This window comes from Erinaceus europaeus, chromosome 1 (genome assembly GCF_950295315.1).
Source record: "Erinaceus europaeus chromosome 1, mEriEur2.1, whole genome shotgun sequence".
NCBI lineage: Eukaryota > Metazoa > Chordata > Mammalia > Eulipotyphla > Erinaceidae > Erinaceus > Erinaceus europaeus.
In genome coordinates this window covers 154,264,987-154,286,958 of record NC_080162.1, presented here as the reverse complement: position 1 = coordinate 154,286,958, position 21,972 = coordinate 154,264,987, and the positions used below count along the sequence as shown (strand labels likewise).

At 40.4% G+C, this 21,972-nt stretch overlaps 1 protein-coding gene across 4 annotated transcripts in view; it reads right to left on the bottom strand.

Annotated features, from left to right (window-relative positions):
* The window catches only part of PXDNL (peroxidasin like), a 515,089-nt gene extending 493,838 nt beyond the window's left edge, over positions 1–21,251 (bottom strand). For all 4 annotated transcript variants that reach the window (XM_007515968.2, XM_060198510.1, XM_060198505.1 and 1 more), the window contains exon 1: positions 20,986–21,251. In XM_007515968.2, coding sequence (XP_007516030.1) covers positions 20,986–21,149 — 164 coding nt within the window. In that variant the 5' untranslated portion in view covers positions 21,150–21,251. The remainder of the gene's footprint in view (positions 1–20,985) is intronic.
* Between the last annotated feature and the right edge of the window lie 721 nt (positions 21,252–21,972).

The following is a 21,972-nucleotide window of genomic DNA, read 5'->3' as shown; positions in this document are numbered from 1 at the left end:
ATATGGTGAGCACTATTTCACAGAGCAAAAAACTGACTGCAGTCAAATAATAATAATAATAAGTTGCCTACCTGTTGATACCATGTGCAAGCCTGATAGAGCTTAGGGAGAACCACCCCCGTCTTTGGATGGAGGTCTGAGAAGATAACCTCTTGGTAAGTCTCTCTCAACCGAGATGAGCATAAGGGGGGAAACTCAGACTTGGTTCTTTCCTTCTTGACTCTCAGGCCCATAGAAACCCCAGTACTTCCCTCCATTAACTGCAGGCCACATGGCCACAGATTCACTTATTCAAAGTCACCTTCTGATCACAGAAGAACATACCTTGTCACACACCTCAGACCCCAGACAAGAGAAATTCCAAACTATATGGTTTTTTGATATCCATCTTCTCTCTGTCTCACCCTACAGGTTTAACCCCTATGCTTCTCTCAAATACCTTTGGATAATTAAGTTGCTTGTGTCATGGAGAATAACTGTCTTGTATCTCATTAATTCCTGTCATACCAGCCCCCTACCTTAGGGGCATGCCGACCATTAAGAAACCTGTAATTTCTGACATATTTCAGTAATATTCCCTTCATTTGCTTTTCTATTTAACTCATGTCCACTTTGCTAATAAACGGATTCTAGGATTCTACGGATTCTAGGCACGCTAAGAGTCCCCTGGTGTCTTTTACTTCGTGTCACCCCTGTCGTGAGCGAGAAAGAACCAGCCCGTTACCTTTCCCCTGGAGTTCACCCCAGAACCAGAGAGAGAGAGAGAGATACCGAAGTCTGGCGCCCAGAGCGTGGGGCAGAATTTCCCGACCCCAAACCAGAGAGAGAGAGAGAGAGATACTGAAACCTACCCAAGAAGATATCACTAATAAGTTGTTAAAGGAGAATTCAAATACAGTAGTTTGACTTTAGGGTCTGTGATCCTCACTGCAGGGCATGCAGTCTCTCCACTTAGATACCTTAGGCTGAAACATATTTCAGACAAAAGGTAAACTTACTCCTACACAGAGAAAATCATGCCATTATATACCTACAGTGGGATTTTATTCCAAGGGTGACTTGGATCATATCCCAAATGTTTGGTCCAAATTAGCCTGGACTAGTGGTGACATCACTTTGCAAGCTGCATAGACATGATCCACACCAACTTGAAAATCACAGAATGAAAAGTCATTTTGTAACTATCAGAAAACAGCCAGAGTCCTGAGGTAACTGATACAGCTGTAACAATGCAATCAGGTGACCTGCAGCTGCCCTGTGTAGACTCACAGGACAATAAACAAGAAGTTTGCGTAATACACACACACCCATTCTAGGTAATTCTTTAAAAGTTAAGAGTGTCAAAGTAGGGCACCAAAGTAAAAACCCTGTGGTGAGGGGGAGGATGGACATGCGGCTTCCTGGGCCGGGGGGGGGGGGGGTGGTGTTTATGTACACACCTATTAAATTGTAGTCATATAAATCACTATTTAATTAATATGAGGGGGGAAATTGATTGTATGTCTAACAAAGGGACTTTTCAAAGTTAACCCAATTATCAAATAGTGTGATGTTAACAATAACTATCCATTGTCTTCTTGAATCCCAAGACAGCAGGAACCTCACATTTCTACTATAGAGCCTAAACTTCCCCCAGTCCTGGGACCCTAAGGTAGGGCCCACTTTCCCGTATGCTTCTCCCAATTCTTATCAAATAATATTGCATCCGCTGATTGCAACCTAATCAACACAACGAGTGCCACCCCAGCATGCTTCACTTCAGACTGTGCCCAGAGACTTTAGGTGTGGAATGACAACCCTTCAGCTTCATTACTCGGGTGAGACCTTTCCTTTCATAGTATTCTCTAACTCCATCCCAGGTGGTACACTTCCTAACAAAGTCCCAAAACCTAGATATAGACCAGGTTCTGTGAGATAGAGCATATGTCCACACGTATCCATAAACTAGGGCAAATATATACCTGAAAGCAGTAGTACACTAGAGTTTGCTGTGAGTACCCCCCAACACTTTATCTCCACTATTCCATCCTTTGGGTCCATGATTCTTCAACAATTTGTTTGGCTTTGTATGTTAACTCTCTTTTCAGCCCCCAGGTTCCAGATGCCATCAGGATGCCAGCCAGGCTTCCCTGGACTGAAGACCCACCAAAGAGTCCTGGAGCTCCGCTTCCCCAGAGACCCACCCTACTGGGGAAAGAGAGAGACAGACTGGGAGCATGGATCGACCAGTCAACACCCATGTTCAGCGGGGAAGCAATTACAGAAGCCAGACTTTCCACCTTCTGCAACCCACAACGACCCTGGGTCCATGCTCCCAGAGGGCTAGAGAATGGGAAAGATAGTAGGGAGGGGACAGGATATGGAGATTGGGTGGTAGGAATTGTGTGGAGTCGTACCCCCCCATGCTATGTTAATGTCTCCTTTCTTAAATAAAAAATAATAATAATAAAAAGAAAAAGAAAAAGAAAAAGAGAGACACCTGCAACACCTGCTCCACTGCCCATGAGGCTTTTCCCCTGAAGATGGGGCTCCGGTATTAGACCCTGATCCTTGCTCATGGTAACCTGTGCACATGATGTGTTATGCCATTGCTCTGCCCCATAAATGTATTCTAAGCAAATAATTCTAGATGCAAAAGACCTTAATTATTTTCACTTTTGACATTTTTATTAGGTGGTTTGGGAGGTAGCACAGTGGCTGAGGAACTAGACTCCTGAGTTCAAGCCCCAGCAGCACATGTACCAGAGTGATGTCTGGCTCTTTCTCTCTCTCCTCCTATCTTTCTCATTCATAAAATAAATAAAATCTTTAAAAAACAAAAAAAAAGTTAAGAGTGTTAATGCTGGCAAAGTAATTCACTGGATCATTTTCATGATCCAGGTGGGAGCCTGACACCTATGACATTGGAGGCAGTTCCAATTTGTTGGTATCTTTCCCTCTCTCTGTCTCTCTTGAACTTGGACTGGGTTTGGTGTATTGCACCAAAGTAAAGGACTCTGGGGGGAGGGAGAGCTTTCAAGTCCTGGTGCATGACAGTAGAGAAGGCTCTATGCTAGGGATGAGGGTATTTTGCAGAAAACAAACTTTACACATGTACCAACAACTGTATTTACAGTAAACCACTAATTCCCCCCAAAAAAATCTAAAAATTTTAAAAAGTCAGCCTAGAACAGTGAAGCCTTGGTAATGACATATATATCAAACTTCTCTATTAAAGTAATAATATCTCTTTTGGCAGATGTGTACTTGAATTTGTCCTACCACTGCACTATATAATAACGAATGGGAAACATTTATGGGTAAAAAATATTTTTCATGCTTAATAATAAAGGGCGTTCAATGATATTAGAATCTGAAAGTTCCACTGTCAATATAATGACAATAGTTCAGGTAATTAAAACAATTATTCTAAAATTTTAGATTTAATTATGCTGATGTCATACTTAGACAGGAAAAAGGGTATTTACTCTTTTTTTGTATAAATCTATTTGTTACATTGTAGCTTCTAGCAGCAGTAAACATTTAAAATACTAAGTGGATTTTTAATTTTTTTAATTTGTTTAATCAATCAATTAAGTTTTTTTAATTTCTTTATTGGGGAGTTAATGTTTTACAGTCAACAGTAAATACAATAATTTGCACATGAATAATATTTCCCAGTTTTCCACATAACAATGCAATCCCTACTAGGTGCTCTGTCATCCTTTTCCAGGACCTGGAATCTATTTTTAAAGAATCCCATGGTAGGAGGTGAGTAGCAAATGAAGCAATGGATTCTCAAACATGTGGCCCCAAGTTTCATCCCTGACATTGCATGTGTCACAGTGATGCCCTGGTTCTCTCCTCCTCCTCCTCCTCCTCCTCCTCCTCCTCCTCCTCCTCCTCCTCCTCCTCCTCCTCCTCTTTGTCCTCCCCCTTCCCCTCCTCTTCTTCCTCCTCCTCCTCCTTCTTCTTCTTCTTCTTTCTTCTCTCTCTCTCTTAATAAACACACATTTAAAAAAGGAATTTGCCTTTTTCATGTTATATATTCAGTAAGTTTAAAAAGTAGTGTTAAGAGAAACACATGCTCAGATATAAAACAAGTACAAAAAGAGAAGTGACTTCTAAAAAGTAGGTGTGAAATGTTATTTTTATGTATATATATATATATGATAGTAACTAGCTATTGAGATCCTGGACCAATGTAAATTATACAGTGTAATAATTGAAAGTCCTGATTTCTCGGGATAAAACTGAGACTCTCATAGTGTTCCTATGAGTTCTGAATCATGATCCTTACTTGCATTTAGCATACTTGGAACATATTAAGAGTAAATTCTCAACATTACGACTGCTTTCCAACTTTGTCTGTCTTTGGAAGAAGTCAAAATATAGAGCCTAGCAAAGACTGCCTCTCTCCTACAGGGGCTGCATGAACCAAGGTCACATACAGCTACAGATGAGTGGCATTGTGAAACAGGTATATGAAAGTAGAATGGGGAAAAAAAAATATTTTGTATCCATCAACACTGGGTGTAAACCAAGGAGAACCACTGAAGCAGTAGAGATTCTTACCTGTGCCCATAGTCTTTTTTGGCCCTCAGCACACAGAATCAGGATCAGTCAGTGCTTAGTTAACTTGTGTCCACTTGTTGAAATTCTTGGCCTCTAATTTTTTTCTCCATTACCTCATTTTCACTGGAGCCTTTCTGTCTCTGAGAAACTGTTTTCTTCTCTGAGATTGCAGTTAAATGTCCCATGTGGTTTCCATCAGTGGTTGTCAGCACAGGTGAAGGAGTAAATAAGGGCTGCAACCAATAGAAACCACTCCAGTCCTGGACATCTACCTGGCAAACTTAAGGTGTTCGCAGCTTTCTTTGAATGCAGCACCTGCCCTCTGTAAAAACAGCCTGGAAGAGGGTGGTACTTTTAGTACCTACCAAGACTAGGCTACGCCCTGACTCAAAGCCTGTGGTAGCTCTGACTCAAAGCTTATGCTTTGCTAACTCAAGTCCTGTGTTGTGCACACAGAATCTTTTACACCTGGTGTCAATGATGTGATGCACCTGTTGTAAGCTGGAGAAGCTAGAAACAGAAGGAGATGGATAGACAGACAGAAGAGTTCAGCTTGGTGGCATGGGGGCCTGACAGCCTGGACCTGGCAGCATCCTCCCACCTTTGACAATAAAGAAAACAGGAAATGGGCCCAAATGGGGGTCTATGGGCCTCGTGTTTTCTCTCTTCTCTCTCTCTCTCTCTCTCTCTCTCTCTCTCTCTCTCTCTCTCTCTCTCTCCGGCTCCATATGCTTTTCTTCTGCATGCTAGCGGCCTCACCTCCCTGAACCTCTCTTCAGCCAACAATGCCTGACTCTTGGCCTGACAGTACCCCTCATTTCTTTTCATTAAATGGATCATTCATGTATTTAAACTGTTTTAAATTGGCAGGTGTATGGGGTTTTAAGAGAAAATATGACTAGCTGCTCTTTTCTGCAAAGAGTCAACTGACCAGGAAGACAGCTATTCTGACTCCAGGTCCCATATTTCCTGGTTCAGATAACCCAGGAAAGGTATTTCATGGACATAGGTCAAGGAAAGCAGGCTGGGGATGCTTCCTGGAAGTGAGATTTGAAAGGACCTTGAAGGCCAGGTAAAGGACAATAGGTATGCTCACATTCCAGGCATGAAAAGCAACAAAGCCCATTTGGTTTCCTCTATCTTTGAACTTCCTGCTACACCTTCATAGGAATGCAAACTGCTCAGGATTTGAGGGCAATCTGTCACCCCTTTGATCACCAGGGTTGATTTGGCTGATCTGGCTGGCTAGGTGGGTGTGCCCTCCTCCCTCACCGCTCCACATGCATCCCTCCAGAAGTTGCACACTCAGTCAAAGAGGACAGCCTTCCCCGAATAGAGACAGACCAGTCTTCTGTCGAGGGTATACAAGTAGCTGTGCTCCCCTGCTAGAACCTCCAAAAAGCTCTCAAGGAATGCAAACTGCTCGTTTGATTGTATCAGGACCTGAATTCTGGCTGAGTAATAATTTAATGAATTGATTTGATAGTTCCCCTTTAACTGGTATGGGGAACTTCTGGGGCAGAGAGATATGATGGCCTAGTCTCAGGAAGTCAGCTCTCTCCCAGAAAACATTACACTAAAATAACTCGACAAATTTCATCAGATGACAATTAAGATTTCTGGTAAAGAAACATCACTGCATGAAGGTTGGTGATGGCATGAGGAAAGCAAGAACAGACAGGCCTGCCATTACCAGTGGGCACAATATTTTCAACTGCTTCAGATTTTAGGTGGCTGCTATAAAGAACCAGCACAGAACCACTCAGGTACCCAGTGGCTTAACTTTTTTCATATCTGGGAACTACTCTCTGCCCTGATCCAGCTACCTAGTTCTATTTCCAACTCTGACATCATCTTCCCAGACAATACTTTTAGCCCACCTATATGTTAGCTGTTGGGCTCAGGCAAAAGTTAGTAAAGTCATGGGCCCCTTGGAATATACCTAAAATAGACTTCCTAACTTCTTCCAACACAAAGACACCAAATCTCACCTGCTAGATTCTTACCTTTATGTTCCTGATTATTAAACAGTTTGTTCTGCTTTATATTTAATGGTTTTCAGTTGCAGATTCTACCATGATGCCAACCTGACTTCCCTGAGAAGATAACCTTACCAATGTGTCCTGAAACCTCACTTCCCCAGAGCCCTGCCCTACTAGGGAAAGACAGAAACAGATGAAACTATAATCCAATAGTTTCTACTTAGACATAGATACCCTCCTCACCTACTTCCTATTTAACTTTCCTCAATCACTCCAAGCTAACCATATCGAAGTAAAGACTACAAAAGCTGAATAAGGACAAGAGATTAGGATACTTTAATGACTGTTTAGTCACTACCAGGCCACTGCATCACCTGGGGCCCTAGTCAGGAAGTCTTGGGATTCCCACACAGACATGATGGACTTAGATATCTAACAGATCCCTCTCACCACTGTCACTGGTCATCTCCATCAGTAACATCATAATGGACCCCTTTGTGGGTCCCTTCCCTAAGTGTAGATCAACAATGATAGGGACTGTTCCATTCTCCGAAGGGAGGTTGGACAACATACTCTACCACCCAAGGAAGATGGGTCCTGAAATGGCCTGGTATGTTCCTAGCTGTGACCTCAGAATGCGAGCTCAGACTTACAGGGATGCTGAGGTTACACAGGCTCCTTTTCAAAACATGGGTCTCAGATCAAATGGATGGGGTTTGCAGTTAACAATGTTTACACACTTTTTCCATAGTTGGGAGCTACTCTCTTCCCTGATGCAGCTTTCTAGTCCTTTTTCCAACTATGGAACGCCATCTCCCCAGACAATAGCCTGGGTCCACCTGCATATTAGATGTCAGGCTCAGGCAAAAACTAGTGAAGTCATGGGCACCTTAGAATATACCTGAAGTAGACCTACTGGCTTTTTTCAAAATGGAGACCCCAAATCTTCATCTGCAGTATTCTTGCCTCCAAGTTCATGATTAGGCAAAAATTTGTTCTGCTTTATATCTTAACTCTTTTTCAGCCACCAGGTTTCAGATGTTAATATAATGCCAACTTGACTTCCCTGGACAGACGACCCCACCAATGTGTCCTGGAGCTCCACTTCCTCAGAGCCCTTCCCCACTAGGGAAAGAGAGAGACAGGCTGGGTGTATGGATCAACCCGCCAATGCCCATGTTCAGCAGGGATGCAATTACAGAAGCCAAACCTCCCACCTTCTGCACCCCATAATGACCCTGAGTCCATACTCTCAGAGGGATAAAGAATAGGAAAGCTATCAAGGGAGGGGAGTGGATACAGAGTTCTGGTGGTGGGAATTGTGTGCAACTGTACCTCTCTTACCCTGTAGTCCTGTTAATATTTCCATTTTATAAATAATTTTTTTTAAAAAAGAAAGAAATATGCTTTGGGTATGGATCGACCTGTCAACACCCATGTCCAGTGGAGAAGCAATTAATAGAAGCCAGACCTTCCACCTTCAGCATCCCATATAGATTTGGTCCATACTCCAAGAGTGATAAAGAATAGGGAAATTTCCAGTGGAGGGAATGGGGTATGTATGGAATTGTACCCCTCTTATACCACAACATTGTCGATCATTATTTAATCACTAATTTTAAAAAGTTAACTATAAAAAAGGGAGTTCAGAATTGCTGTTTAAAGCTGTAGAAGCCTCAGGCTCTTGAGTGAACCCAGGGAGCTATCGGGGAGGTCAGATAACTGAGCACTGTATCCTTGTGGCAGTAGGGAAGCCCAACAAACTCTAAGGTATTCTAGCTGACACAGAAAACCTGGTGAACAGGATTAGACCATCCTGCAGGCAGGAAAGTACCTTTGACCTCATAGCAGAGTTCCCACTTCAATAATCAGTTTTGGCAGAGGAGGAGTTTTGAGGTCATCCCCCCTACACCTCCTCTCCCCACAAACACACACACAACCTCAGGTGAGGGCTATTTACCTCATGCTGTCAAAACTCCTCCCCTCCACCAACAACTAACTCACTGGAGAGAACCCAGTAGCACTTGTTAACAAACAACAGAAACTAAAACAGATATTATAAACTAAAAAAGTGCTAGCTGTGCAAAGATGACAGTCAGAAACTTGATGAAAGAACTTGAGAAATTGTCAGGAAAACTGAAGAAATGAAAACTCTCAATTTAACATAGAGGAATGGATTAAGAAAGCAATCCATAACTTCATAGATTCATTTGACAGGAAAATAGAATATCTGGGGGAAAAAAGTTACAGTCTGTGAAGGACACTTTGAGTGCATGCCAGTCTCAGATAGCAAGTCAAGAAAGTAAGCTTACCTGTGTATTAGAGAGAACATTAGAAACAGAAGACAAACTGACTACACTTTGTAGAGTATACTTCAAATGAGGAGAAAAAGGATTTAGGAAAAATGAAGCAACTCTTCAAAAGATTGCAGACTCCACTAGAAAAGCAAATATCAGAACTATAAGGGTATCAAAAGGAGAGGAGAGAAAGAAAGGAGAGGAGAGAAAGAAAGGAGCTATATTCCAAGAAATAATAGTAGAAAATTTTCCAAATCTGGGATATGGTCAGGGCATAGATACTCATGAAACAGAAAGAACTGCCAAATTCCTAAACCCAGGTAGATCTACATCAAGACACCTTATTGTGAAATTATCAAAAGTCAAGAACAAAGAAAAAAAATGAATTTAACAGGAAAAAGAAGAAAGTTGCCTATAAATGTAGAATGGAGGCTTGTATCAGGCTTTTCTGCAGGAACTACAGAGGCCAAAAGAGTAGAATGATATATTCAAGGTTTTAAAAGACAACAACTGCCAGCCACACATACTTTACCTTGAAAGACTACCATTCAAATGTGAAGATGTAATCAAAACTGTAACATATATAAAAACTAAAGGAGTTTACCATTACCAGAAGTGCTTGCAAGAGTACTGAAAGGAGTGCCACAGAGAAAGAAACAAGGAACATTCAACTCTCATCAAGGTAATACTGAATAAAACAAACCCAGAAACACAAGTCATAGAAATATAAGACAATTTTAAAGAATAAAAGGAGAGGAAAAAAATGGATATAGGTCACACTTAAGAACATCTAATTTTTAACAAGAGGGCCCAAACTGTTAAGTGGAGAAAGAAGAGTCTCTTCAACAAATTGTGTTGGGAAAATTGAGTTGAAACACACAGAAGAATGAAACTGAACCACTATATTTCACAAGAAACAAAAGTAAACTCCCACTGGACCAAGAACATGGATGTTAGACCATAAATGATCAAATACTTAAATAAAAATATTGGTGAAACTCTTTTCCATATAAATTTCATAGGCATCATCAGTGATACAAATCCAATTGCAAGAAAGACTAAAACAAAAATAAACCGATGGGACTACATCAAATTGAAAAGCTTCTGCACAGCAAAAGAAACCACAACCCAAACAAAGAACTTATTAAAGAATGGGAGATCTTTACATGTCATACATCAGACAGAGGCTAATAACCGAAAATATATAAAGATCTCAGCAAAAAAAAAAAATCCAAACATGCAGAGAGGATATGAACAAAATATTCACCACAGAAGAGATACAAAAGGCCAATAAACATATGAGAAAATTCTCCAAGTCATTGTCAGAGAAATGCAAATAAAGACAACTATGAAATACCACTTCACTCCTGTGCCCCTGTGAGAATGTCAAAAATCAGAAAGGAAGAAAGGATAGCAACAACAAATGCTGGAAATGTTGTGGGGACAAAGAAACCCTCCTGCACTGCTGGTGGGAATGTAAATTGGTCCAACTCCTGTGAAGAGCAGTCTGGAGAATTCACAAGTCAAGAAAGGACTAGGAATGTTGGAAAGGGCAAGAGACTGGCTCACTTAATGATGGCCTTTTTGGCGACCAGGACACCCTACCATCTGGGGGCTTTAGTCAGGGAATCCAAGGATTCCCTTATAGATATGATGGGTCTAAACCTCTAATAGATCCCTCTCACCACCATCACTGGTCACTTTCAACAGGAATGCCATAATATCCTCTTGTAGGCCTCTTCAGAACTTTGCCCTCACATATAAAGCTGCAGTGGTAGGAACTGCCCCACTCTTTGAAGGGAGGCTGGGTTATCCTACTCCACCACTCAAGGAAGACTGGTCCTGAAATGAGTGTAGCCTAGAATGTTTGTGACTATTGACCGAGCTTAGACTAACAGAGACTCAGAGGTGATACAGCCTCCTGTGTTAAATATGAATATACATATAGAGAAATGTAGATCATTTTGGCAACATACATCACCTGTATCAACAAAAGTTACCAAAGACAAACACCAAATTAAAGAACCTTAAGGTTCTATATAAGAAAAATGAGAAAAGCAAAAAGATGTAAGAGATCAAAAAGAACTACATTAAATCAATGGGGTAACCCATTAATTCTAATGATATATTTCTTCAAGTTTGGGAGCTATGCTCTGCCTTATTTCAGATTTCTAGCCCTATTCTCAAATCTGACTACATCTTCCCAGACTATTTTTAGTCCACCTGCATGTTAGTTATCAAGTTCAAACAAAAATTACTATGTCATGCCCCAAAGAACGTAACTAAAATAGATTTCTTGGGTTCTCTTCACCCTGAAATCCCTATTCTCATCTGCTCTGTTCTTACTTTTTGGTTCATATTTACTAAACATTTTGTCCTGCTTTATATCTTCCCACCTTCCAGCCACCAAGTTCCAGATACTGCTATGATTCCATCCTGACTTCCCTGGGCAGACAACCTCACCAATGTATCCTGAAACCTCACATCTCCAGAGCCCTACCTCACTAGGGAAAGATAGACACCGGCTGGGGTTATGGATCGACTTGACAATGCCCATGTCCAATGGAGAAGCAATTACAAAGCCAGACTTCTCACCTTCTGCACTCCATAGGGAATGTTGGTCCATATTCTCAGAGGGGGATAAATGAAAGGGAAAGATGACCAGAGGGCTCTGAATTCCAATTCCATGAGGACTCAGAAAGAGAAGGGGGAAAAGGAAGGACATTCAACAGTAGCAATAGTAGCAATAGTATGACTACAAAGGAAGAGAAGACGGGACTATAGGGGAAAAATGGCCAAATATATAGAATAGTTATAGAAATTATAGTCAATCTATATCTATGACTTTGGGAGAAGTACTACAGTTTCCAGTAGGGGGAATAAGTACACAGAACTCTAATGGTGGAACAGTGTGGAATTAAACTTTGATTACCTCATAATTTTGTAAATCAATATTAAATCACTATTAAAAAAAGAAAATAGTGGATATGTGATGTTCAATTAAAGAATGGTGATACAAGAACAGTTTAAAAATGACTCTCTTGGATGTATCTATATATTTACATGAATTATATATAATATTATGTATAATACCTTTACATGAATACTGTTCTCTGTATTTTTACAAGATGCCATTTTTCTTTCTAGTACTTTTTAATCTCTCTTACATCTTTTTTGCTTTTCTCATTTTTCTTTTTTTTTACCTTTTTTAAATTAATTTATTTATTCCCTTTTGTTGCCCTTGTTGCTTTATTGTTGTCTGTCTTTGTTGTTGGATAGGACAGAGAGAAATGGAGAGAGGAGGGGAAGACAGAGGAGAGAAAGAGAGAAACCTGCAGACCTACTTCACTGCTTGTGAAGCGACTTCACTGCTTGTGAAGCAACTTCCCTGCAGTTGGGGAGTGGGGGTGGTGGGGGTGGCTGGAACTGAGTGCTTGAACCCTGATCCTTCAGCCGTCCTTGCGCTTGTCCTTGCGCTTTGCACCACGTGCGCTGCGCTACCACCCGACTCCCCTCATTTGTCTTATATAGTACCTTAAGGTTCTTTAATTTGGTGTTTGTGTTCAGTGACTTTTTTGTTGCTACAGGTTATGCATGTTACCAAATGATCTACACTTCTCTGAAAAACATTTATCAGATGGTTTTGTTCCTGTGTGCGATGTACAAAACTGAAACTTGATTTTAAAAAAAGGAAAACAGTAGTCATACTGTCACTTTGTGAGAACTACAGCAGCTATTCACTTTGTGAATACTTTTTGAGAACTACAGCAGCTATTCTTAGGGGGAGGAATAGCAGAAGCTGGGGGAAGAGCACAGAACTGTAGTGATGGTATACCCCTGTAATTTTATGATCGCTCAAAGTACTGTTAAATAATAAAAAGTTTTAATAATGAATACATAAATAACAATACATCCCTGCATGATAAAAGGTTGTTTTGTTTTGTTTTGCCTCCAGGATTACCACTGGGATTGGTGCTTGCACTATGAATCCACTGCTCCTGGCCGGCCATCTGTTTCCATTGTTGCTGCTACTGTTGTTGGATGGGACAGAGAGAATTTGAAGGAGAGGAGAGGAAGACAGAGAGGGGTAGAGAAACATAAGACACCTGCAGACCTGCCTCACCACTTGCGGAGCCACCGCCCTGCACATGGGGAGCGGAGGGCTCAAACCCGGATTCTTGTGCTTCAACGGAGTGGGCTATGGCCTGTCCCCCAAAATAGATAACTTTCATTAGAGGTTCTGGTGGTCTCACTCAAGGACAGAGAACGGTAAATGCCATCAATTGGTAGCTGTTGTGGGAACTCTTTTGGAGATCACTAGTTTTGTTTTTTACAACTATGTGTAGGTAGACAACTGCCTTTGTGTTTTACTTTTTTCTTTCCTTTTTCAAACCATTTCTTTTTACTTGTGACTACTAGTGGTTTACAAGATTATAACATCAGGAATAGTTCCATACTGCATCTACAACCAAAGTTCTGTGCTTCCACCCTCCCAAATATTAACTGTAATAGTTGTCACAAAGTCTCAGAGGCAGTGAGTTTGCTTCTGGGTTTGTTTGGTTGGTTTGGTTTTTTTTTTTTTTTTTTTTTGGTTTTGGTTCTTTGCTTTTTTGCAAGTTCATATGTTTCAGTTCTCTAGACTCCACATATGAGTGAAACTATCTAGTAGTTGTCCTTCATCTCTTTTTTCCCCCTTACCAGAGGGTTGCTCAGCTCTGGTTTATGCTGGTATTGGGGAGCGAACCTGGGAAATTTAGTGTGGTGCCTCATGAATAGAAGTCTTTTTGCATAACTACTGTGCTATATCCCCAACCGCTTTACCTCTTTACTTATTTTGTAGCTCCAGCTTCATTCATTTTGTCCCAAAGACTACACTATCGTGTTTTTTGACTGAAGAGTAGTATTGACTAGGTGTATGTGACCTTTTATGTCAGTGTTTTCATGTCCTTTAGGCATATACCTAGGAGTAGTATTGTTGGATCATAAGGAATATCCATTTTAATATACTCTCCATACTCTTTTCCATAGGAGCTGTACCAGACACCCTTCTTATATGGCACCCTTCTTTTTAACCTTTCTAAACAAAGGCTCATTATCCAGCGTCCACACTTTCTTCCCCCCCCCCCCACAAAACTGAGAGGTAAAGAGCAATCAAGAAAGAAGAGACACCACAGGCACTGCCACCACTTCCGAGCATTCTCCTGTGCATTCTGCCCCATATGATTGAGGGCTTGAACCCAGGTCCCCATGCACAGTAAAGTACATGCTCTACCAGGTGAGCTATCTCCCCACCCCTGCCTTTTCTAATTATTCAAGGGAATCACAATCTATATGTTAGATACTAAATCTTAAAGTCTATGTCCTTATACTTGGAAGTCATTCTCACAAAGTAGTATGGATATCAGTTATGTTATGTCTAACTAAAAATTCCAGTTTTGTTTACTTAAAAATTAAAGTTACTAGATTTTGTAATGTTTTTACGGTACTTTTAGCTTAAATCGTGTTAGTGTTTTCTCTATTCAAAGCCCAAGCCTAAAACTGTCAGAACTACATAGTTTTGGGATTTTACCAGTTTTTGTTTTCTTTTGCTTCTCTGATGAGAACCACTGAAGCAAGCTGATCTGACAAATTAAGCAAGCTAAGCAGTACAATCTATACAATGGGATAGTTTGTTTTTTTAATTATAATTCAGTTTTGTTTTGCTTTAAAAAATTATTTTGAGAGAGAAAAAGAAACCAGAGCATTGTACCAGCACACATGGTGTCAAGGATCAAACTGGGAGCCTCCCAAAATGAAGTCCTGCTTTTTTTTTTTTTTTTTTGTCTCCAGGATTGTTGCTGGGGCTCTGTGCCCACACCTCAAATCCACTGCTCCTGGTGGACATTTTTTCCTTTTTTTTTTCCATTTTTATTTGATAGAACAGAGAGAAATTGGGGGGGGGAAGAAGGTAGGAAGAGAGAGAGCCATTTGCAAAACTGCTTCACCACTTATGAAGCATCCCTGCTGAAGGTGAGAAGGGACTCGAACCCAGGTCCTTGAACATAGTACTATGTGCATTAACCAGGTGTGCCACTGCCTGCCCCCGCCCCAAGTCCTACATTTTATTCCTGAGTCATCTTCCTGACAATTATAACCCAGCTTTATATGGCATAGTCTGCAGTTTAACAATAAAATAGTTTGTGGAGCTGGCAAGATAGGTCCCCATAGGAGGGTGCCTGCTTTTCCATGTTTTCTTTGCATGCTACCCAGGCTGACCTTGGTTTCACAGTACTGCAGGAGGCTTTGCTGCTATGGAGTCTTCCCCACTTTCTTTCCTGTCTCTTTCTTGCTGTCTGAAAAAGTTGGCCTAGGACAGTGAAGTTCCAGCAACAACAACGAATAATAGTAATAATAAAACTGTTGTGTCATTTGTTGGGGCAGCTACTATGTTCCCTGAAAGAAAGGCAGAACATTTATATACTTTCATCTGGCATCTGGAAAAGGTCCATCACACATATCCTAGGAACTACCCTGCTCTACCTCAGAGCAAAAAAGGTCACACAGATTAAATAAGAGCATATCAGGTATTTAAGTATATCAGTCACATGTTTGGCTTTGTAAATACTTAGATCACTCCAGCCTGAATCTCTGCCCTGTGCTGAATGATGAGGCCTTCTCAAAAATTCATGTTGAAGTCCCAATCCCCATGTGATTGTATTTGGAGAAGGGGCTTCTGGTAGTGGTTAGGTCATGAGGGTGGAGCCTTCATGATAGAATTAGTGCCTTTATTAGAAGAAACAGGAAGGTGTTGTTCTCTCCACAATATAAAGACACAGTCTGAAGGCAGCTGTCTCTGTGTCCCAGGAAGTAAGACCTCCCCAGACACCAAATTTGCCAGGACCTTGGTCCTGGACTATAAAAAATACATGCATGAAGTTATTTTGTTAATGCCCTGGGATGACCAAACAACCACATTAATTTACCAGTATAAATTGTTAGTCAGGAGTTCAGCGGTGGTACACCCAGTTGAGCACACATATCATGCTTGAGAATCTGGGTTCATAACCCCAGCCCTCACCTGCAGTGAAGAAACTTCACAAGAGGAGGAGCAATGCTACAAGTATCTTGCCTTCTCTCTCTCTCTCTCTTCTCCCTTTTTTCTCATCAATACATTCATCTTCAAAATAATAATAATCGGGAGGCCAGCGGTAGTGCAGCAGGTTAAGCACACGTGGCGCAAAGCGCAAGGACTGACTTAAGGATCCAGGTTCGAGCCCCCAGCTCCCTACCTACAGGGGAGCCGCTTCACAGGTGGTGAAGCAGGTCTGCAGGTGTCTTTCTGTCCCCCCTGTCTTCCCCTCTTCTATTTCTCTCTGTCCTATCCAACAACAATGGCAGCAATAACAACAGCAATAGTAACTACAACAATAAAACAAGGTCAACAAAAAAGGAATAAATGAATAAATATTAAAAAATAATCAAAATATAATCTAAACTATAAAATAATAATCTAAAAAATAAGACTAAAATACAAAAATTATTTTTAAAGAGGTCACTGAAGCAATGGAATTAACAAAATTATTTAATTGCTCAACATTCACTGGAGACATTTTAGCTGAACTTTTGCTTTTTTCCAACATTATTGGGTTTCTCTCTCCCTTTGGAGCAGGAAGCATGAGCATCAGACTCATTCTAAGCTGTATTAGGACATCTGCAACCATGATGGTCTGCAGATGACTTAGCTCACCAATGTCAGAGACCTCTGTCCTACTGGAATTTCTCTCTCTCCAATAAGGTCTGTTTCCTGGTTGACTCATCTAGACCTCAAAGCTGTAAAATATTTCTTTATATTAATATATTAGCTAACACCCACCTTGGAAATGCAAGTTCCAATAAAAAAAACTTATCTATATCTCTTCTCTCAGTCCCACACACTCTATACTTTCCTTCCTTTCAATTACCACAAGAAAGTTCCCCTCTCCTTCAAAACCAACAAAATTCTTTTGACTTTACCCTTCCCTTCCAACATCTTTTAATTTCTTATATTTTGCTGGGAGAGGTATTAAGGGTTTATAGTACATTTGTTGGCACATGGATGCCATTCCTAATCTCCCCATCACAGGTATCTGCAAAACATTCTTGCCCCCAACTTTTATCTTTTTCCACCACCATGCACAAGGACCCCAAAAATCTCCCCGCTCCACAGATCCACCCCCTTCTACCCTTCCCCCGAGGTCTTTACTTTGATGCAATACACCAAACCCAGTCCAAGTTTTACTTTGTGTTTTTCTCTGTCTGTCTTCTGTACTTGTTTAAGTTGCACCTATGAATGGAAACATCCAGAGATCTAGTCCACCTAGTAGCACAAATCGTAATAGCCAAAGCTTGGAAGAAACCCAGATACCCAACAACAGAAGAGTGGCTAAGAAAGTTGTGGTATAAATGCACAGTGGAATACTACTCAGCTTGTAAAACTGACCGTCAGCTCCTTTGTTTCATCCTGGATAGAGCTTGAAGGAATCATGTTAAGTGAGGTAATATTTTCAACATCTTAAAAAGCACTCTGCCCACTTAGCTTTTTCTAAGAGGTTTCACCACCCTCTCTTCTCTTGAAATAAGGGGACTATCCTCTTCCTCCTTCCCACACACACACACTTCCTAGGCTGAAGTGTTCTTCAATCCTATATCCCCTCCAAGATCATGGTGTTGCAAGGGGCACCATTCCTAACACAGTGTATTGTGAAGTAAACAGCCTATGCAACCACAGCTGCCAGTCTTGGCTCCTGTTGGGAAATTTGCTTACTTACCAGTTGTGCTTTGCAAAGTTCTAGCCTATATCACCTTTTTTTCATCCCCAAAAGAACTCTCATTTCCTCCCTTTGACTTAATAAATGTACATTCTTGGCCCCAGGAAGCCTCTGAACGGCATCTCTCCTGAGTTTACCATATTTCTGAGCCCTTCATCCTTCCTACCATGGTGCCGTTAAAACTCTACAAATATATTCATATTGTTCCCTCCTTGAACGACAAATACAGAATGATCTCACTTACAGGAGAGACTTAAGAAACAAAGAAAGGGGAAATACAGAGTAGAATTTTAGTTTATTATGGTCTATTGCAGCAGATCCAAGATCTCTAAAGAAGCTAGTCAGGGAATGGGCAAAAAGGAGTGGGGAGGCTCTGTTCTATAGTGGACAAAAATGACAAATTGGTGGAGGATGTGGGATACTGACAGCTATCACAGACAAATAAGAAATTTATAATAGGAATCTTATAAATCATTTTCCCCAATAAATTCAATTTAAAAATGCCCTCCTATCCCCCAAATTGGGAAATTTGTAGCAATAGCTTAGCATGGCTTATTAAGTAGGCAGTTAAACAACTACAGGTTCATGGGGTCGGGTGGTGGCGCAGCTGGTTGAGTGCACATGTTACAATGCATAAGGACCCAGGTTCAAGCCCCTGGTCCCCACCTGCAGGGGGAATGCTTTGCAAGTCGTGAAGCATTGTTGCAGGTATTTCTCTGTCTCTCTCCCTATCACCCTCTTCCCTCTTGATTTCTGGCTGTCTCTAATTAATAAAGATAATTTAAAAAATTGTTTTAAGGTTCTTCACTTTGTAGTTCCATATAGTTCAAGAGACCACTATCAGGGTTGGTTTGAATATGAATATTGTAAAGTTGGGTCCCTTCACCCTTCACTTCAATAGTATCAAATAGGAAAGAGTATCTGGGAACTCTGGGTCTGTTTACTACTTCTAAATGATTATTCAGATCCAACAAAAAGTCAGTTATTTAAAAAAAAATTGAAAAAAAATTGTTTTATAAGTCAAAGTAGACCCCCAGGGCTACTTTATTTTTTTAATCTAGCTGGAAGAAATTGGGAAGAAATGATGGAATCTATTTTCTTCCTGAACAAGATGAAAATTTTATCAGCTGGCTAGATCTATTTCATGACTGAGCTTAAATCATTTTCCCATTTTCCACCCTCAGTTTTTTCCCCTCAGGTTTTGCATTCTCTGGAGCAAGGCAAACTTTCTACATAAAGGAAATGCCTTTAAAAATAAATTAAATTAAAGGAAATACTTTTAAGGTTTTAAAATTTCACACTTTATATGCTGGTTAATTTAAGACTTTGGGGAAAATCCTTAATAATCAAAACAGCTGTAAGCTTATGTTTTTTTTTTTTTATAATCTTGATTAGATGGCTTTTAAAGCATGCTCAGTTTCACTCTGGGGAATTCTAAGAACATCACATTTTTTACCCAACAACTAAGATTTGGAAGCTTTAGCCTCATGACTCACAAGATAAAATGAGATCAACTAATGCTAAACAATTGCTTTTGATTACTAGGCACCTGTGCTTTATAGATGTTCTGATCATTAATAGAAATTTTCCATTTGCTAATTCTAATTCTGAAATTTTTGCTTGACTAAGATAGGAATAAAAAATTTTTGAACAGTGGTAGACACTATAGCAAGTGCTATTTGCTTTGAATACATGATAGCTTCATCAAAGGAATGAAATTAAGTGTTGGAGGCAGTAGTGTAGCTTTCATTTTTCTAAATACAAAATCTTGATTAGGCCATGTTTTAAGCAAATTTTTCTTATCTGTGATTAAGGGAAACAGTCTCTAAACTTTTTATAAATATTTAAAGGAAATTATAAGAGGTGGTCCCGGAGGTGGTGCAGTGGATAAAGTACTGGATTCTCAACCATGAGGTCCTGGGTTCGATCCCCAGCAGCACATGTACCAGGGTGATATCTGGTTCTTTCTCTCCTCCTATCTTTCTCATGAATAAACAAATTCTTATTAAAAAAAAAAGAAATTATAACAGTAAAATTTACTAAGTAACTCTGATCATTCACAGTACAAAATATTATTTGCATTGCATTAACAGTACATGAAGATAAATGACAATACATATATCTTCAGTGTAGTTTAATAAGACATCTTAAGTGTTGAGAACAGGAAATGCAGTTAGGTTCTACTTGCCTTTAATTTTCAAAGAATGATTGGCCTTTCCAGAATTAAGAGATATTACTAATTATTCTTATTATTAAATTCATAGTCAGTCATTATGGTATCTCCTGAGATCACATTTAGTGTAACCCTATCTTAAAGATTTTTTGACCCCAAAGAAGTATGGGACCAATTTTTAAAGATCTGCATGTTTCTCATCTTTGATACCATTTCTTTGTTTTTCTTCTAATTGGAATCACATTACACTACAGCATTTTGTAAGTCATCTGAGAACACCATTAACATATCATTTGTTTACCAGAGGTCATGAACTGCAAGTCTTGGGTTCAAAGCAACCTACAAATAGATGTGGTTAGATCTTTGTGTTTTTGTCTTTTACTTAGAAAATTAACTGGTGATATTTAAAAGATAGGAAGGTGTTTTTTTTCTTCTAATTCATTTTGCATAACCACTATACTATCTCCCTGACTCTTAACACACATTCTTAATCTAAATGTCTATACAATGGTACAGGTTTACTATCCCCTTGTTAAAGACATGGAAGTAGAATTTGAACCTGTTTGATTCATAAATTCTGGTTTATTCCCCTATTTATCCTCTCAAGCCTTCTATTCACTGTTCAGTCAGACTTTTAAGTACCTAATGTTCCACTGAACCACTGGACTGGATGGCCTGTTTAGGGAAACCCTTTGTGCTTCAAGGGCCTAAGGGTTTAATCTACCTGGAAATAAACACAATACTAAACCTAACAATGAACAGAATACAATCTCAGCCCATAATAAATTAGAACCACACTTTCAAGTTAAATTAGCTCTTTTCAAATGAGATAGACACATGCTGATCCAACTAGTTCTTTCCAAATGGGACAGACACATGCTGACCCAGTCAGAAAGATGTGGTACAAGGATGAGGGACTAGTGAGAGTCTATTTGAGAACTCTCCATGGTAAGTTCTGGAAGGTAGTGGGGGAAAAAATAATTGTACCTACAACATGCACATTCAACTCATTTTGAAAGAAAACTTAGTTTCTAGTTTAACAGAGCAGAACCATGAAGTAGCTGAAAAGTTAAAGTGAAAAGCCACTTGCCATTATTTAAGGAGAGCGTCAGGAGTGCGAAATTACATGAATGGCACTTAGTTTCAGCAGAGGGCAATGAAGCATTGCTGAGAGGGGAGCTGTGTGAACTTACAGGACTGTGGTCTGCTGTGGCACCTGAGGAATGCGATCCAGCATCAAGTGCATGCAGCGGACGGTGCTCTTCAAGCAGAGGCACCGGCTAGGGCAGGGAAGCACTGGCAGACACCATAAGGACAGGAGAAAGCAAGTGGTCCAACAGAGGAGTCTGTGCTCCATGGTTCCATTCGCTGGTGGAGGCGAAGAGCACGATAAAGAGCAGCAGCAGCTTAGGTGGTCACAGATGGGCTGAGCCGCGCTGTGGAGACTAGCTCTAAGCAAGTCGACTCCCAGGGAAATTGCAGCCTCTGGCCAATCCAGGAGCAGGAAGATCACATTACACTGGAGGGCAGAGGGCAGCGGACGCCTCTAGGGGGCGCCGGACGCATAGGGGACAAAAAGAAGCTTGAAGGTGCAAAGGCCTCTTTAACCATGATCCCCTTTAGGCTGCATTATGCAAAAACACTTTTTCTAAATTGCTTCTCCTGCACATTTTATATAAACCCCAGCCTCTTAGCCCCTAGCTCTCCTTTTTGAAGCTCAGATTAATTATTTATTGAATTCATGCAGACTTTTCCTTTTTTTCCTTTACCTTGCTAACATTACCAAATCATGAAGGGCAGGCAGATTTCTAATTAGTCGATCTGGGCACATATGCTCTTTTCCTAAACTATGCTTTCAAAAGGTGGTTTCATTTCCTTCTGAATATTCTATTCCTGAACCCAAAGTTCTCCTCTCATATGATTTAAACCGGCTACTTCTGACTTCTTCCTTTAATGTTTAGTGCTCATTAACCATGTTTACTGCAGGCGAGATGGTTTGGCATGTAGAGTGCAATGCTTGTATACACACAAGTGGGGGATCGATCCATTTACATGAGTGGTTACAGATGCCCTCTCAGTAGAGACATATTTATTATAACTTCTACATCCAAATCATGCACTTAAGGAACCACCACTGCCAAAATGACAAAACTGATAGACCAACGTGTGTGATGTGTACA